The sequence below is a fragment of the Cibotium barometz genome, chromosome 43, assembly GCF_041138505.1.
Source record: "Cibotium barometz isolate CiBa-2024 chromosome 43, ASM4113850v1, whole genome shotgun sequence".
Lineage (NCBI taxonomy): Eukaryota > Viridiplantae > Streptophyta > Polypodiopsida > Cyatheales > Cibotiaceae > Cibotium > Cibotium barometz.
The window spans coordinates 38807449-38826041 of record NC_141088.1 but is presented as its reverse complement, the minus strand read 5'-3'; the positions used below and the strand labels follow the sequence as shown (position 1 = coordinate 38826041).

Here is an 18593-nt window from a genome sequence, read left to right as displayed (position 1 = left end):
ATGTTAGATAAGGACAGGGCTGATTTCTTAAGTGGGTTTCAAGACTGTTTTTCCGAGTCATTGCCAGGAGAATTACCTCCTGAGAGGCCAGAAGATCATGCCATAGATCTGATTCTTGGTATTACTCCACCGAATAGACCGCCGTACCGTGTTAGTGCAGCCCAACAGGAAGAGATTATGAGTCAGGTGCAGGAGCTTCTAAATAAGGGGTTGATTCAGCCTAGCTCATCACCCTTTTGCTCACATGTGCTCTTAGTGCAGAAGAAGGATGGTTCTTGGCGCATGTGTATAGATTACAGGGCGCTGAATAAGAATACCATTAAGAATCGATTCCCCATACCGAGGATCGATGACATTTTGGACTGCTTACAGGGCTCCACAGTTTTTAGTCGTATTGACTTGAAAAGTGGGTATCATCAGATACGCATTAGACCCGAGGATGTGCATAAGATAGCATTCCGAACCACGTTTGGGTTATATGAGTTCTTGGTTATGCCCTTTGGTTTGACAAATGCGCCTGTCACATTTAACAGAATGATGGACAGGATCTTGAGGCCTCATAGAGAGTTTGTGGGCACATTCTTTGATGATATGATTGTGCATTCACAAACTGAGGAAGAGCATAGAAGGCATTTGGCCATTGTGTTTGCAGAACTCAGAAACCATAGATTGGTGGTTAATGGCAAGAAGAGTGAGTTTTTCTTGTAGGAGATACATTTCTTGGGGCATATTGTGTCTGGTCATGGAGTCCGTATGGATCCAGCAAAGGTGGAAGCAATACTTAATTGGCCAGCTTTGAGGACCGTGCATGATGTACGTAGTTTTCTAGGATTGTGTTCCTATTACAGGCGTTACATACGGCACTTTGCTGAAATTGCTTCGCCTCTTCATGCTTTGACGAAGAAAGCAACTCCGTTTAGATGGGCTGATCGGGAAATTACAGCATTCAAAAAGCTCAAAGAAAAGCTTACTTCGGACCCAGTATTGGTGTTACCGGACCTCCGAAAGGCTTTTGTTGTCCAGTGTGATGCATGTGGAAGCAGCATTGGTGCAGTTCTCATGCAAGAGGGACATGTGATAGCCTATGAGAGTAGAGTTTTGCAAGATGCTGAGAAGCATTTACAGGTGTATGAGAAAGAGATGTTGGCTGTAATTCACGCTCTTTCTACATGGAAACACTACTTGCTTGGGGCTGATTTCACTGTACAGACAGATCATCAGACCTTGCGTTATTTCCTCACGCAGACTAAGCTTTCAGAGAAGCATATGCGTTGGGCAAACTTTTTGTCAATGTTTCACTTCCAGATTGTGCATGTGGAAGGCAAAGAGAATGTAGTGGCAGATGCTTTGTCACGCAAGCCACAGGTCTCTGCAGTTTCACTTGCTTATCATCATGAGCTTGATGAAATGAAAGAGCAGTATGCCCATGATGAGGATTTTGAAAGGTTGTATGATCAGATGTCTGAGAGTCAGCGGCATGAGCATTACACTCTCAGAGATGGGTTTTTATTGATGCATGGCAGACTGTGTGTTACCAGGCCATTGCGACTCAAGGTTATGATTGAAAGTCATGCTCCACCGTATGCAGGTCATAGAGGTATTGACGCCACGGTCAAAGCAGTGGAGACTTTCTTTTATTGGCCAACCTTGAGAAGAGATGTTGATGCCTTTGTGAGGCAATGCATCGTATGTCAGAAGGTAAAGTTTGACCGTCAGAAGACACCTGGGTTATTACAGCCTTTACCTATTCCGGATAGACCTTGGGAGAGCATTGCCATGGATTTTGTATTTGATCTTCCACGGACACAAACGGGAAATGATGGCATCTGGACTATCATATGCAGGTTCAGTAAGCAGGCTCATTTCATTCCCGTGAGGAAGACAATTAAAGTGGATCATATGGTGAAGTTGTTCATGGCGAACATCTTCAAGTATCATGGCTTGCCTACGTCTATCATTAGTGACCGTGATCCACGGATGACGAGTTTGTTTTGGAGAGGGTTGTTTGACAACATGGTTACAACTCTCAAGTTTTCATCGTCATTTCATCCACAGACAGATGGTCAGTCAGAAGAGGCTAACTCTACAGTGTTGGATCTTCTAAAGTGTTATGTGTCAGAGCACAAGCAACAATGGGAAAAGTATCTTCCTCTAGTGGAGTTTGCATATAACAACACTGTACATAGCTCGACAAGCAAGGCGCCTTTTGAGATTGTAGGAGGGAAGAAAGAACCACCCATTTTGCATACAAAGGATAAGATCTTTGAGGCTGATCAGTATGTGGAGAGCTTGGATGAAGCTTATCGGAGAGTTAAGTTGGCCCTCCAGAAAACTCAGCAGAAGCAAAAGAAAGCCGCAGACCGTCACAGACGTGATTTACAGTTTGCATTGGGTGATTGGGTTCTTTTGCGCTTTGAAAAGGCTAGACTCAAGAAGATGAAGGGTAAAGAGCGCTTATTCCCTAAGTTGAGCATGCGATATTATGGGCCTTTTCAGGTTTTGGAAAAGATTGGTGAGGTGGCCTATCGTTTGAAGTTACCAGATCATTGGAGGATTCACAATGCTTTTCACGTGAGTCTTCTTAGACCTTTCCGTGGGGATGTGCCTCAGGATGTATCAGATGAGGCTCAGCCGGAAGTTGAGGAACTTGATGAGGTTCTAATTCCAGAGCAGATACTGGCACATAAAGAAAGGAAGGTACGAGGTAAAGTTTCCCGTCGCTATCTTGTGAAGTTCAAGAACTATTCACCGATGGATGCGAAGTGGATGGAGGAAGGTGACTTAACAGATTCACCTCAGGTTTTGCAGCTTTATCTCGATGCCTTTGAGTTAGAGCCGACTCTTATTGTGGCTCATTCAGGTTCAGCAGAGCATGGGTCTGGAGCATTACCTGATGCTCAAGAGGGGGGTAGCACCTCCACTCCCTTGATACAGACAGGCTCAGATGACATCTAGAGGTCGCTTGGTGCAGATTTTATCTCACCCGAAGGTACTGAGGCTGACAGTACATCTGTTTATGGGACTTCTATGCTATATGTGCACTAGTCACATGGAAATTTTTGTGGATATGTATGGTTCACAGTGGTATACAACTTGGACTATTACTATGCCATTGGTTTGCAGTGAATGATGATACATGTGTATGGCTTAGAGAGATTGGGACGCTGATCTTGCCATATTGTATATTTCACTTTGGATATTTTGATGCATCACCAGAATGCAATCGAGGACGTTGCCATTTTTCAAGAGGGGGGTATGTCATGGCCCTGGGAAAATGGAACAGTACAAGCGTGGGCATGGTGGTTGCAGAGTCAGAATATTTTATGATTCGGGTGCCCGGACAGAGTTTAAGATGTGTGGACATCCCTAGGTGTGAAGGGGGGAACTAGAAACATTAAACTTTAATGTTTATTAAAGTTTGCCCCTAGGCCTTAGTGGCCCTAGGGAACTTATTAAAGTTTGGGGCCCTAGGGATTATTTTGGGGAGGAGTGTTTCTCTCTCCTCTCTCTCTCTCTCTCTTCCCTTTTGGGAGTCGTGGAGCAAAAGTGGAGGAGCCTTCATGCGCATGTGCACAAGCGTGGAAAAGCACAGAGAAAGAAGGCGGCTGCTGTTTTCTGTGTACTGCTGCTGTTTTTCTTCTGCATGAACAGTTGCACTTCCCACGTGTGCAGTCCGTACAGTGCAAGTACAGGCGGCTGCTGAAATCTGCTGCAAGCGCTGTGTTCCCTCTGCTGGATACTCTGCGCACAGGCCCTGTACAGACTGTACTAGCAAGTACACAGCCCGTACCATACTGTACGACTGCCGTACAGTGCACGGACAGTCAGGTACAGCAAGTACAACTGCTGTAGGCGGCGTTAACAGGTGCTGGACAGGACTGTGTACTCAGATTCAGGCAGGTACAAGAGTGGACAGCGGACTGTGTGCAAGTACAACTCTTGGCACGTATCCCGAGGTGGTACAGACGGGTACAGTGCTGATTTTCAGATCTGTATTTTCAAGGACAGCATAAGAGTGAACATCAGGAGGAGGATACAGGCAAGAACAAGCACATGTGTGAAGCAGGGTTGTGGATACAAGTGCCTGCAAGTACAAATTGGTGCTGTTGCTTCCTCCAGTGCTGTTTCACGAGCTGAACTTGGTAAGCCTTGTTTCTGTTCATCTATCTCTCTTTCTACTGCTTGATGTCTGTTGCAGATATGAGAGGAGGGGTATGGCAGATTGACAAGGGTTCAGACAGAGTTTGGACAGCACATGTATGTTTGAGCTGAGATGATGTATCACGCACTTGAGTTATGCCAGATGTATGCCCATGGCTGGCCTGCTTAGTGATCTTGGCTGATCAGAGGGAGGCACAGTGTGTTATTTGGAGACACAGATCTGTGTGCATAGATCCTCTGTGCTGAGAAGGATTTGTGGGCCGTCAGATTGGATATACAGGTGTAAACTCTTGGCTGATCTTTGTGTTGTACTCAGCCATTCATTTTATTATAATTGAATAAAGAAATACCGCAAGGGGCGCCAAGCTTTGGGGCCAACAGGTGTCGCTGTGTTTTCAGATTTGGGCACTCTAGCTCCAATCTGTGTTCTTCTCACATCTAGACTACAAGTGGATGGGTGATTGCTTCTACCGCACTCTGGTTTTCTATCAGAGGCCGGTTGCAGATATCCTTAACATGGGAAGAGGCTTATAAGTGGAGGCACAGTTACAAAGTGGTTAACATCATTCTCAGTCACCTTTTGTACTAGAAATTCAGTTGTATCACTTCTTTCTTGTAGATAATAGAGATAGTTTTAGGACTCGTGTGTGCTGAGTGTTTGTTCTGCTGCTATCTCTACTCTCAAATCCTAGCACATAGGATCTTGTGCTTTACTCTTTTGCCCTTGATGCATTCCGGAAATGTCTCTGATGGTGAAGTGCATCTAGAGCTATCAGGGTCTGCATTTCAGTGGGAAAACCACCGAAGTGGGAAAACCACCGAAGGTAGGTTAGGCTTACATATTCTGGAAGATCTGTATTTAGTGTCTGCTCTATAATGCAATATGCTGAACTTTTAAGGCTTCTGTGGGTTGAGGAAGTGGCTAAAGGGCATTGGATTAGCCAGGCTTTGTGTGATGTTTTTCTGCTGTCTTATTTTAGTTCTGAAATTTTCCTTTATGGATGTTTAGGTCTGTGGAAAGATTTGATCCTCGTGAAGCCTTATGGACTTCAATGTCTTCGATGAATCGGAAAAGAGGAAGCCTGTCTGCAGCAGTGTTGGGTGGCAAGATGTAAGCAACAGTGCTTGGCAACAACCTTTTGTTTTGCAATTTCAGGACACTCATGTCTTATAATGCACTTTTATTGCAGCTATGCAGTTGGTGGTTATGATGGTGATGACTTTCTAAGCTCTGTGGAGTTCTATGAACCCCGCACAAATTGCTGGATAGAGATGGTAAGCTTGGATTCAGTGTCCTGTGAAGCATGGAAGCACTAAATGTTTGCAATGCCTCTTTGTGTTCCTTCGTTTTCTGGCTATGCTATAATAGTAGTGAGGTTTGATATGATGCTGTAGGAAACTGGAATGCACTTGAAGAGAGCTTACGGATCAGCAGCAATAGTTGGGGACAACTTATATATGTTTGGAGGTTTTAATGGAGGCCCATACATAGACATGGTAAGCTGGTGGTGGAGTAGCATTCTTTTTTTTCAGGTCATTCCAAACCTTCAAATCTCTGATGGCACTGCCATGACTGTAAAGCAGGTAGAGCGCTACCATGTAAATACTGGTTGGGAAATCGTCAAATCTGCTGTAGTCGGTAGACGCTGCTTTCTTGCTGGGGCAGTTTTGTAGTTGGAGACCTTAACTCCACCACCTTTGAAAAAAGAAAGAAAAGATGCTTTTCTTCTATTAAGGCTGGCAGGGATGCCAAATCAGGTAACTCGCTAAAATGTCCCTCCAGATTGGTATGCCCCCCTCTTTTCCTGCCTTCAAAGCAATACTACCTTGAAGCATTTTGAGTTTTGCTGAATCTGGAGGCAAGTTCTGTAGATGGTTAGTGGATCAACTGCTTTGATGGAGCAATGTAAGCCCCTATGGGTAGCTATGTATGCTTAGAGACAGTAGGCAATCTCTGTAGATGGTTAGTGGATCAACTGCTTTGATGGAGCAATGTAAGCCCCTATGGGTAGCTATGTATGCTTAGAGACAGTAGTGGTGTCCAATGAAGAAGACTTTAAACACTCCTACAAGTAGAAAAGCTTGGCTTTTGTGTGAGATGTACATAACAGTTCATGCAACCAGACTTTTGCAAAAAATTTACTGTACTGTTTTTTCAAGCTATGCTGTGCAGATTATGTAGATTGGATGTTAGGTATAATGGTCATGGGGTTGGCACCTCTTCAAAGGCTCAAAAATGTTTGATGGAGCGATACTGTATAATAAAACATTGCAGTTCTTTTTCAGGGCTTGCATTGCAAGTTTGTGGGTTCTGTTTTATGGGGGCTGTTTATGTTCATGAGGAAGGAGCTTTATAGACACCCCAGCCCACCATTGGACTGGAGGAAGTGGGGTTTGGACTGGGGACATCCCCTGCCCATGAGGGTACTGAGACAGGCGAGCTCTCTCTCTTAAGTCTCTCCCCATTGAATGGGAGGGGCTTATGTCTGTAAGGCCCCTTGGTCCTTTGAAAAGGATGACGATGAAGTCTGGTCCAAGTTTTAGTGGAAAAGTTCTAGGCATGATTGCAAGCACACTAGCAAGCCAGAGTATGCAGCAGTACTGCGAAGGATTCCAAAGGATCCAAGAGGTTGAATTGAGGACTCAAGGATGTGTAGACATGATTGCAAGAACACTAGGAAGTAGGTGCTTAGCCAAGCTAGACTATAAAGCAGTAATATACACTCACTATGAAGGATTCCGAAGGATCCAAGAGGTTGAATTGAGAAGAATTCATGAGTGTATACTCATCTCCTTTATGGGTGATGGAAGAGTAAAATGGACAGGCTAGTGCATGCAAATTGTCCACCTTGCTTTGTTGCTCACTTACCTTTTTCTAGGGTTAAGCAGGGCCTTCATCCATACGAGCTACAAAATCAACGTGAGTTAGCTAACTCTATGGGCTGCCAGCAGCCAATATAGTCAGTGATCGAGATCAGAAGTTTAAGAGCCACTTCTAGCCTCCTTCCGGCGCGCAGTGTTCAAAAGGTTGGACATAATGCTCAGTATGAGCACTGCTGTGACCACCCCCAGAGTGATGGTCAGATAGAAAGGGTCAACCAAGTACTCGAGGATATGCTAAGGGTATATGTGAGTAAACAAAAAACGAATTGGGAAGATTACTTACCAATTCTAGAATTTGCCTATAATAGTGCGAAGCATGTCACTACGGGCTTTAGTCCTTTCATGCTTATGTATGGCTTTCAACCTCGATCTCCAATAGCTGTGGAGTTAGCTACTCAAAGAATTCAGGAGGTTAAATATTTTCTGCAAGATCATCACGATATGTTGAAGATCGCTAAGGAAAATTTTAAACGGGCCCAAGATCGTTACAACCATTATGTGGACGAAGACCGTGGAGTGGTCACATTTGAAAAAGGTGACCAAGTGTTTCTTAAGTCCCTCCCCCGAGTTCAGAAACTTTGAGGACGGGAAAAGTGCCAAAGTTGTCGCCTAGGTATTGTGGACCTTTGACAATACTTAAGCATGTAGGTGAAGGTTTCTACAAATTAGCTCTGCTAGAACATTCCAAGGTTCACCTAGTTTTACATGTTAGTCGTCTGCAAAAACGACTAGGCGAAGATGCCAACGTGGTGGATACAAGTGTTCTTGTAGATTTAATTGAGTCTCCGGTTTTACCACACGAGCCAGAGCGCATCTTGGATTTTAAAGAGAAGCAAACTTGTCACAACATTAGACAACAGTGTCAAGTTAAGTGGAAGGATAGATCGGAAGAAGGTTCAACATCGGAGGACGTTAGTACTCTCAAGACTTGTTATCCTACCTTTGTTTTTGAGAATGAAAACTCTTCCAAAAGGGGGAAGTAATGTTAGGACAAGGGCAGGGCTAGGGGGAGTTGGGCGGTTCAGGGGAGTCCGGACAAGTGCGGATGGCCAGGGCTATAGTTAGCCGACTAGGGTCTATATCCGCGGCGGTTGGGTAGAGAGTTGTCCTATTCCCTTCTAGGAGGTCTCATGGAGGTCTCACACACTCCCTATTTAAGTTTTAAAAATCAAATAGCAGATATTGATGTTATACATGTGACAAGTTGCAACCCATGTAAGTAGCATGCGTGTAAGTGCTAGAAGCACAAAGACTTACATGTACTCTCCCAAAATTGTTCCATGTGTGGTTAGCTTAAAAGAGTAGTAAACTAATCAAGTTTTCAAAGAACACCACTAGATCACATATTGTAGATTACAAGAAGAAACGAAACCCCTACTTTCATTCTCCCCTGCTCCCTTGTCTCCCCCCCCCTCCCTTCTACTACCATAAATCCCCCTCACTCCCTAACTTATAAGCTTAATCTCCCCCTTCCAAAAACCCTCCCTTCCTTATACTCATGTGATACCATAAGATATGGCTTGTGAATCCCCTGAGGATCTACAATATCTTAGTGATAATTTCTTTTACTTTCCTAAGGAAACTGAGCTTTTCTTGGGTTGGACTCGAATGAAAAACATATTTCTCTCTTCCCAACTTACAAGTGGACCTCTTTGGATATGCATACTTCTTCTGGCGATCTTGAGCTCCCAATCCTTCTTTATAGCTTGCATCTGCCAATACATTTTATTTAACATCTGCTTAGAGATTTCTACTCTTATCATGGGAACTATCCAATGTAGCAGAGTGAGGCAATCTTATCCGTATAAGTCTTTGAATGGACTCATCCCAATACTTCAATGGTAAAAGGCATTGTAAGCAAACTCAAGAAAATGTAGATCGTTTATCCATCTTCAAGGTTGACATCCACAATAGACTCCAAGGATGTCCTCTATGACATGATTTATTATCTTTTTTTGTCCATCTCTCTCAGGATGATAAGTAGTACTAAGGTCGAGGGAGGTACCAATACTATCCAAATTGCATCTCTATCACCGTACTATCCTTCTGGGCAACCCATGTAACCTGATATCTCTTTTAAGAAGACCTTGGCAAAACATCCCCACCATAGTATAGATCTTTATGATTAGTATTAAATGGGCTACCTTAGTTAACCTATCCACAACTACTAGGATAGAGTCACACCTTGCATTAACTAAAGGTAATCTTGTAATAAAAAATGATGCATTTCGATATCATTTGGGAAATATCTAGCGGATGTAACTCACAAGGCATCTTAACCCTTTCAACTTTAATCCTAACACTTTTAGCTTTAACCCTCTCACAAACTAGGCATTGACGAACATGCTCTAACACATCCCTTTTTAGTCTTGGCCAGAAAAATCTTTTCTTTACATACATCTAAATAAGGCTATCATGAGGCTCCCTCAAGATTTTCTTCCTCAACTCTATTGGTCATAGGGATAAGGCTCTTGATTTTGAGGAGGTCTGAGCGTTGTTACTTAAAGAAGAGATGAACAAAGGTTTGAGCATGCAGGTAAAGGTGAGGAGTAGGCTTTTGTCGCACTTGGTATGGGGCCTTTGCACGCGTTGAACAAACGAATTGCGGTGCATGTCACCTATTTTAGCAGGATCGCCATCCTTTACAAACATAAATAGAATATCCAGCTCTGGTATCCATACAAACATAAATAGAACCGGTGCTCCTTGCGTCAACTCGTGGCCGCTATGGAAAGGAGAAGGTTCACTAGAGCAACAGGCTGAGAGAAGAAAGCGGAATGGTCACTTCCCGGCAGCGTTAGCACTTTGTTTGGGGGATTCTTCTCGATGATGGCTGCTTGAGCGTTGGGTGGAATAATATGGTCGTCTGTGGTCCTGATGTAATACCGGCTGATGCTCCCATACCTCGCCGGACTGAGAGTGAGAATGTCCAAAGCTGGGCCGAAAGGGACTGGGTTCAAGGACGAGGAAGCAAGGTATACATCCTGCATTCAATTATTGCATTTACCATTAGAATGCATGCACACCATTTACAAGGGATACTCGCAGTTACATTGTTCTCAGAGTACAAGAGGAGCACTTACATTGAGGAGAACGAGGAAGAGGAGAAGAAGAAGCAGAACCACGCCCGCCGACAGACTCATGGAATCCTTTCTTTCCTTAACCCTGACACTGGCCTGCTACTTGGAAGATAAATGCACTGCTATCTGCCACGTCTACTTCAATGCCCACTTCAAACGTCAGCCAAAAGTTCAACGCTGAACTTTGAACTGAACTTTGAAGTACAATTTGGGGGTGGGCCTCAGGAGTCATTCAAAGTTCAATTTGGGGGTTGGGAACTTGGGTGAGTACTATCTATCACGGGGTCTTTAAAGACCTTTGTCATGTGAGATCAATGCATGGCATTGGTCTAAAATGCGCTATCCAAAAATCACAGCAAATCTGTCCAAAGATTACATCATATGTAGTCCTCATGTAATGCCCATTCTCCACATGCTAAACATGCCACTTGGTCAAGGAATACTTCCATCAAGCAAACCATGTTGTTGTACATACTCCATTGATTGCCAAGCAGCCTCATCCATGGGCAAATGCTTCCATTTGACAAGGAATTCTTCAATATCCCTGTTCTTCAATGCTCTTGTCCTCTTGTCTACAATCCTCTCCGGTTTATATATTATCTCTCCTTATTCATCCATTGGTGGTAGTTCTTCAAGCTCTTGAGGAAGAGAACCCACAAACCTCTTGAAGTTAGATACATGGAACACATTATGGATTCTTGTGGAAAGGGGTAAGTCAAGCTTGTAAGCCAATTCACCTACTCTCTTGACTATCAAATATGGTCCATAATATCAATGAGCCAGCTTTGGGTTGGAAGAACCTTTGAGGATATTGTGACGGTTCTTAGGAAGCTTGAGTAACACATAATCACCTTCCTTGAACTCCACTTCACGTCTATGCTCATCCGCATTCGCCTTCATAACATCTTGAGTCTTCTTCATGTTGTTCTTACATAATTGAAGAAGCTGTCTCATCCTTTTCAACTCATCCTTGGCTAAAGGATTAACCATTTTATCCTCATGAAAGGTAATGATTGGTACATGCACTTGATAGCTATAAAGAGCTTTAAAAGGTGACATCCCAATACTCAAATGCTTGTTGGAATTATGGCAAAATTCAGCAAGATAGAGCCATTCATCCCATGATGCTTGCATGTCATGACAATAGTGTCTCAAGTACACTTCAAGCTATTTGTTTGTGCACTCCGTTTGCCATCCATTTGAGGGTGATAGGCTATAGAGGGAGTGATTTGAGTACCCAAGCTCTCATACAATGTCTTCCAAAAAGTGTCCATAAACTTGGTATCTCGATCACAAACTATATTGAGTGGCAATCCATGTATCTTGAATACATGCTCCATAAATTGCTTGGCAATGTGAGAGGCTCCATATGTAGTCTTGGAAGCAATGAAATGGGCTGATTTGGTGAGTCTATCCACCACCACAAAGACTTGATCCCATCTATGCTTGGTCTTTGGTAGACCCGTGAAGATGAAGTCCATAGAAATGTGAGTCCATTTCCCATCCGGAATAGGCAAAGGATGGAGTAAACCACTTGGCAATTGGTGACTATCCTTATTCCTTTGGCATGACACACATTCCAAAACAAACTTTTTTACATCTCTCCACATGCCTTTCCAATAGAAGCTTTTGCTCACTTTGTTAAATGTCTTGAGTACACCAAGATGACCTGAAAGTGGTGAAGAATGCATCTCGTGAAGCACCTTGGGAATGTAAGATGAGGTAGGAACCAAATACACCTTATTCTTGTGCCATAAGAGACCATTCCTAAGCTTATAATGAGGAAATTCTTCACTCTCCTTGCTATAATTTTTTGTAAATATGGGCAGTATTCTCATTGACAAGATACTTCTCTTGAATCCCTTTGATCCATTCACTATACACTTCCATAATTGATGTCATAGTGCAAGTCCACATTCTAGACAATGCATTCGCTACTACATTGTCCTTTCCCAGAGTGTAGGATATCTCAAAGTCATATCCTTGGAGAGTAGCCAACCACCTCTTTTGTTTTGAGAGAAAGATTGGGTTGGGAGAGGAAAAATTTTAGCACCCTATGATCACATCTCACCTTGAAATGAGCACCATAAAGATAGTGATGCCATTTCTTGATTGCATGAAGTATTGCCAACATCTCTTGCTCATAAACATGCAATTCCATCTCCTTCGCGGAAAGCTTCTTACTCTCAAATGCAATGACACCATGCTCTTGATATAAAACTGCTCGAAGACCTTTTCCACTTGCATCCGCTCTCACATAGAATGTCTTTGTAAAGTCCAGACAAACAAGATTAGGAGCTGATGTAAGCAAGACTTTGAGCTCATTAAAACTCTTGTCGGAAATGGCGTACCAAAAGAAATCTTCCCTCTTGAGTAGATCAGTAAGAGGTGTCGCAATAGATGCATAATGCTCCATAAATCTTCTATAGAAAGAAGATAGCTCCAAAAATTCTCTCAATTGAGTTACATTGCTAGGAATTGGCCATTCTTTGACACATGCCACCTTCTTTGGGTCCACTCTAATTCCATTCTCCCCCACCAAATGTCCAAGGTATTCAACCTCATTCACCACCATGAAAGTACATTTAGTCTCCTTTGCAAACAATCTATGCTCCCTCATGACTTCAAATACTTGCTTCACATGTGCCAAATGTTTCTCTTTGCTCTTGCTATAGATCAATATGTCTTCGAAGAACACAAGCACAAATTTGAACAAGAAAGGAACCAACACCCAATTCCTGAGTGCTTGGAAAGTGGCTGGGGCATTCGTAAGACCAAAAGGCATGACCATAAAATGAAATAATCCCCTTTCAGTCTTAAATGCCGTCTTCTCTTCATCACCCTCCTTCATCCTTATTTGTTGATATCCCGATCTCAAGTCAATCTTGGTGAATAACTTGGCTCCTTTAAGCTCATCAAGAAGATCATCAATGCGAGGTATGGGGTATCTATTCTTGATGGTGACCTTATTCAAATCACGGTACAAAACGACCCATCCTTCTTCTTCACCAATAGAACGGGAGATGCAAACGGAGATTGTGAGGGTTGAATGAGACCCATATAGAGAAAATCACGGTAATCAATGCATATACGAAACGACCCATCCCTCTTCTTCACCAATAGAACGGGAGATGCAAACGGAGATTGTGAGGGTTGAACGAGACCCATAGAGAGAAAATCTTGCACTTGCTTTGCCATTTCCTCTCTTTCCACCTTAGACAAACGGTAAGGAGGCTTGTTCACAACCCTTGCATTCGGTTCAAGCACAATGGCATGGTCAATCTCCCTCTTGGGTGGCAAACTCTTTGGCACTTGGAAAATGTCATCATAATCCTTGAGAAGAGCTGCCATTTCTTTGTCTATGTGCTGTCCATTACCATCCATCCCTCCTTGAGTGACATGCAACACATAGATAGTGCCAAGAGCCTTGAGTTCCTTCTTGAGCCGCTTTGGATTGATCAAAGAAAGCCCTTTTGGTACATTTCCAGCCAATACCACGTGTCCATCATGTGAAAAGCTCATAACACCTTGTTGGAGGTTTATATGGAAATCACCAAGAGAAGCTAACCAATCACATCAATGGGTCCCATGTCCAAGACCACCAAATCATCTTCCCAAGTGTATGAAGAGGATAAAATCACTCTTGTTGAAGGGCAAACCAAACTAGCTTTCTCATTGTCTCCATTTGCCATTTGCACTTGAAAGATTATGGGTAGCTCCTTTGGAGATAGTTTGAGAGAGTTGATGGATTTAGGGTTGATGAAGCTATGAGTACTCCCGGAATCCACCAAAATGTGTGCAACTCTCCCATTGATGGTACCCATCAATCTCAAAGTATTTGGGCTCTTGCAACCCGCCAAAAGCTCTTGTGAAATGGAACATACATGAGCTGCATTTTTTGCATAGTTTGCACTTTTGGGCATATCATCACCCACAATACATGCATGATTCCTTCCACCGGGGTCAAAAGGAAACTCATCCTCTTCTTTAACAAAAGAATGATCCTCCAAATCCTCCCCATGTGTCTGTCTTCATTGCAATCTTGAAACTCTTCCATGTCATGAGATGGTTTGGAGTCATCATCCTCATCCATGATAATCATAGTAGCCACCACTTTCTTTGGCTTGCAAATATGCCCGGGTGACCACTTCTCTTTGCATTTGAAACAAAGGCCTTTGCTCCTCAATTCCTCAATCTTAGGGTCATTCATCCTTTGAGTCTTCTTAAAGGGTTGAGGAGACTTCTTGATGAACCCACTGCTCTTCTTAGCATCATTATGAACTTCATTCATGGTATGTCCACTTCCAAAAGATGATGGAAGTTTGTGAGTATAAGTGGATGTGGTAGAAGACATACTCTTCCCAAAATTAGAAGAAGCATTGAATGGCTTATGAGTGGTTGCATTAGGCTGAAATCTCCTATACTTCAGCTCATATAGCTCCGCCAACCTCATAGCCTCCTTGATAGTGGTAGGTGTTTGTGTTTGAAACATCCGCCTTGATGTATGAATCTAGACCATGCACAAACTTCTTCAATCTCATGCCTTCATTGAGCCCATCCACCACGAACATAGTGAGCTTCATAAACTTCTTGATGTACTCTCTAACCGGTATACCCTTTAGCGTGAGTTCATACCATTGCTCATGGTATCGATCAAGAACCAAAGGCGAAACAAATGACATATTCATTTCCCTCTTCAATTCTTCCCAAGTGTGTGGCATAGTACCTTCCTTAATCATATGTCTCCACCATTGATATGCATAATCTTCCAAATGTAAGGATGCAAACTGCACTTTATCTCTTTCACTCTTTGGGTAGAGCTGAAAGTATGTATCCAACTTGTTCATCCACTCCTCCAATTCATTTGGGGCTGATCCATCACCCTTGAACTTGGAGAGAGATCTTGTCTTTCACATCCTTAGATGCTGCATTCTCACGATGGTGTGAAGGCTTGTACTTTTGCATTTGCACATATGACCCAAAGGATTGTGCAAAATCTTTGTACTCCCTCTTGAGAAAGTGTGGCATTTCCATCCACCCATCATGAGCTTCTCTTTGCTTCTCGATGAACGACATATGTTTCCAATCATGTACATCCACATCATCCACATCTTCTTCAATCATGGAGTATTGATTTGCTTTGGGCTGCGAAGGTACTCTTCTAGGATCCCCAACATTGGACTCCACAATGTTGCCTTTCATTCATTTGAGAAGAACTCGCTGAAATGAAGTAGGCTTTATCTCCCTCATCATAGAAGGTCTTCGAGCATCCGCCATGAACCCAAAAGAAACATTCTTGGTTGAATGCTCATGTGTCAACTTAGGAGAAGCCTCTTGCATCATTGGTTGTTTGCCTTCCCTTCGGGCCTTCAAAAGCTGTCTCGAAATGTTGCTTGTCTTCATGTTGACCACCATGACCACTATCATATGGATGTTGACTCATTGGTCGAATGACATTCTCTTCCAAAGCTTCCATCCTTGTAGCCATAGTAGCCATAGAATCCATCTTTGCATTGATTTCCATTAGCATTTGTAGGAGGGCGTCGTTGGAGACGGAATGTGAGGATTGTGGGGTATACTTGGGGACACTCCCAACATTCATTTCTTCCTCCACTTCTCTTGAAACTTGCCCAAAAGTTTCCTTCGGCACATTCAGAATGCCATGCTCCATTGCTTCCTCCCCTTCTACTTCCTCGGAGGCCAATGCATTGCGCCTCGGTCGTCCCTTGGGTTTCGGTGCCATAAAATCTATGTTTTTGGAAAAATGGCGATAGATTGGGGTAGGGTTGTCGGATTAAAGAGATCTATATCTTGGTAGAGAGCTAATGAGATACTCTAAACCCCTATGCAAAGACCCAAAAGAATTGAAGTGCGCTACTACTCTCTGCTTTAGGGTTCTCAGGGATATGGGCTAAAATAGTAATTTGGCTATATCTTGAGCTAGAAATATCGGAATTCAAAAATCGAAGCCCTTGATGAGTTCTACAAGCCTATGTGATTAGATCTATGAGACCATAAATTAGGGTTTATCAGTCCTGGTAAAACCCTAATTTTTACCCTAAAGGAATATCGGATTTTGAAGGTTAAGGGCTTGTCGGGTAGGTCTAAGGAAGTACTAAGGGCTTGCATAATCACCTTTAATTTAGTCCTAAAGGATTTTGATTGAATTAGGGTTTTGACAATTCTGCAGAATCTTGCCCAACTAACACGAGTTAGCAACACATGCCACAAGTCCATGACATCACATAAGTAATAAATCCACACTTAGTTCCAGCTATCCCTAATTTCATGTCCTACACATGGAATATTTGGAATCACCCAAGTGCCATGCTTTGAACATAGTGGTAATTAGGCGTTCCCAATTAAACACAGAAGGATGGACGGACAAACCATGACACCAAAAGCTTGTGTGGCCCACATGGTAACTATTTTAGTTATTGGAGAAAGCTATGAAGGGGGCCTGACCAAGCAAAATGTTGCTTGCCGCGGCACAAGGTGAAAGCATTCTACTCATAATAATTGAATTGTCAGCATTGGGGCTTAAAAGTGTGGAGTTTAACTAGGTCATCTTCCACTTGTGTGGCCCACATAGTAACTATTTTAGTTATTGGAGAAAGCTAAGAAGGGGGCCCACCAAGCAAAATCCGAACACAAGGTGAAAGCATTCTAGTCCTCATAATAATTGAACTGCAAGCATTGGGGCTTAAAAGTGTGGAGTTTGAATAGGTCATCTCCCAGTTGATCCAAAAAAAAGTAGTGCTTTTTGTTATGTGAAATGGGTGACCATCGTAGAGTGGATTGTCCAATTGCCTTCTCAAGTTTCCGTCAATGTTATTGGGTGAAAACTTAGCCTTTATATGCAAATCCTTCCACTCAAAATGCAGACTCACATTTTATTATGGTGCGAGTGTTGATGGAGTCTCCCCCATACACCTTTTTGATTGTGTGCCCAAGAATCATCAGTGTGTGGCTTTTTTTAAAGAAAACATTTTATGATTAGCATGCGCAAGCTTTATTTTCAAAGGTATTCAACCGTTAAAAACATCTATTTGGCTTTTCCCATCATTAATAATTGCATTAAGAATGCAAAAATAAGGCACATCAATAAGACGCGTGAACAACTCCTTAAATGGTTGACGTGACAAACATGTGGCCGTCTATTACTACGTTATGGGGAGACATGTGAACAGCTCCTTAGTTGGTTGACGTGAGCCAAATGATGTGAAGAAAAGAGTCTCACATGCACCGTTGCAACCACCATTTAAGTGACCACATGGTACAGACCGGCCAAATTTCAGTACACTAATCACCAGGGGAAGAATCAGTCAATTGCCAATGTCATATATATCTATATCTATTTTCATTTTCACTATTTCCATGCCTTTCTCGTGCGTTACACACAGGAGATTGGGGAGAGGAGGAATTGCATGTAGCAGGTTTAGGAGAAGAAGAAAGAGCTTTGGTATAGGTTTGGGGAGAGACAGGGAAGTTTCAAAAAGCGAGCGCAACTGCGGGTCATTTACCAGTCTTTTCTTCATTCTCATCATTCTCATGCCTTACATGTGGCAGTTTCAAAAGAGGAAAAATTACACATGGTAGGTTCAAGAGAGGAAAAAAGAGCTTTGGCATAAGTTTGTGGAGAGAGGGAGGGAACGTTCAAAAACAGAGCACAGTTGTGGGTCATTTACTAGTTTCTTTTATGGATGGTTTAGAATTCTATCTCTCCCTTACTTACTTCTGAAGCCTTCTTTTCTAAAAGTGTGCATTGTGCACATTTTTGTGAATTATTCTAGGGTTTTTGTCTTTACCACTCAAAATTAGGGCTTTTTACTTTAACTCACTTGTGCATATTTTTGTGAATTATTCTAGGGTTAAAATTAGAGATTTTTACTTCAACTCACTTGTGTGGACCAGGCATTTCTTGTATGCAAATTGCAATGCTTTTGGCTTGCTTTTGCTTCAGCAGCCTACTAATGCTAGCTTGTTCTTCTCTTCATCATGTAGATTTCCTGGCAGTGATCTAGAGTATTTGAATTTTGGAGGGCCTTAAACTCAAAATCATTTGAACTTCTTTTTTCACCTAAATCATATGTCATTAATGAACACCCACCATGTATATATGGTGACTTGTAGTAGTAAATTAGTAGTAATGATACTTTGCGTTTAACGTTGATTATTTAAAATTCTCTTTCAGAGCACCACAAATGCTTCCAGACACTCATCTTCTTCCCCTCTTCATCATCTCATAGGCAATTATGGTGCCCTCTTATATTGCCATCACAATTAGCCAACACTATTAACTACAAGCGAATTTTTACATGGTATCATGGCGGACATGTTGAGAAATGTGGTGCCAAAGAGCACAAGGAAGAGGTAGAGAGTGAGAATGAGTAGCCAAGAAAGTGCAAAGCATAGCACGCAGCCACATGAGCAAAGGGATTTATCCCACATTGATGTACAAGCCCAAGG

The 18593-nt window shown here is 42.6% G+C and overlaps 1 protein-coding gene across 6 annotated transcripts in view; it reads left to right on the top strand.

Moving 5' to 3' along the window:
• The window catches only part of LOC147613897 (uncharacterized), a 55964-nt gene extending 49644 nt beyond the window's left edge, over window positions 1-6320 (top strand). For 3 of the 6 annotated variants that reach the window (XR_015263280.1, XM_086781900.1, XM_086781902.1), the window contains 4 exons: window positions 5171-5272; window positions 5352-5436; window positions 5557-5658; window positions 5746-6320. Coding sequence is in view for 4 of the 6 variants with exons in the window: in XM_086781900.1 (XP_086638026.1) it covers window positions 5171-5272; window positions 5352-5436; window positions 5557-5658; window positions 5746-5835 (379 nt within the window). In the remaining 2 variants the exon portion in view is untranslated. Of the gene's footprint in view, window positions 1-5170; window positions 5273-5351; window positions 5437-5556; window positions 5659-5742 lie in introns of those variants that run through there. The other 3 variants (XM_086781899.1, XM_086781901.1, XR_015263279.1) reach the window with 2 other exon arrangements.
• The last annotated feature ends 12273 nt before the right edge of the window (window positions 6321-18593 follow it).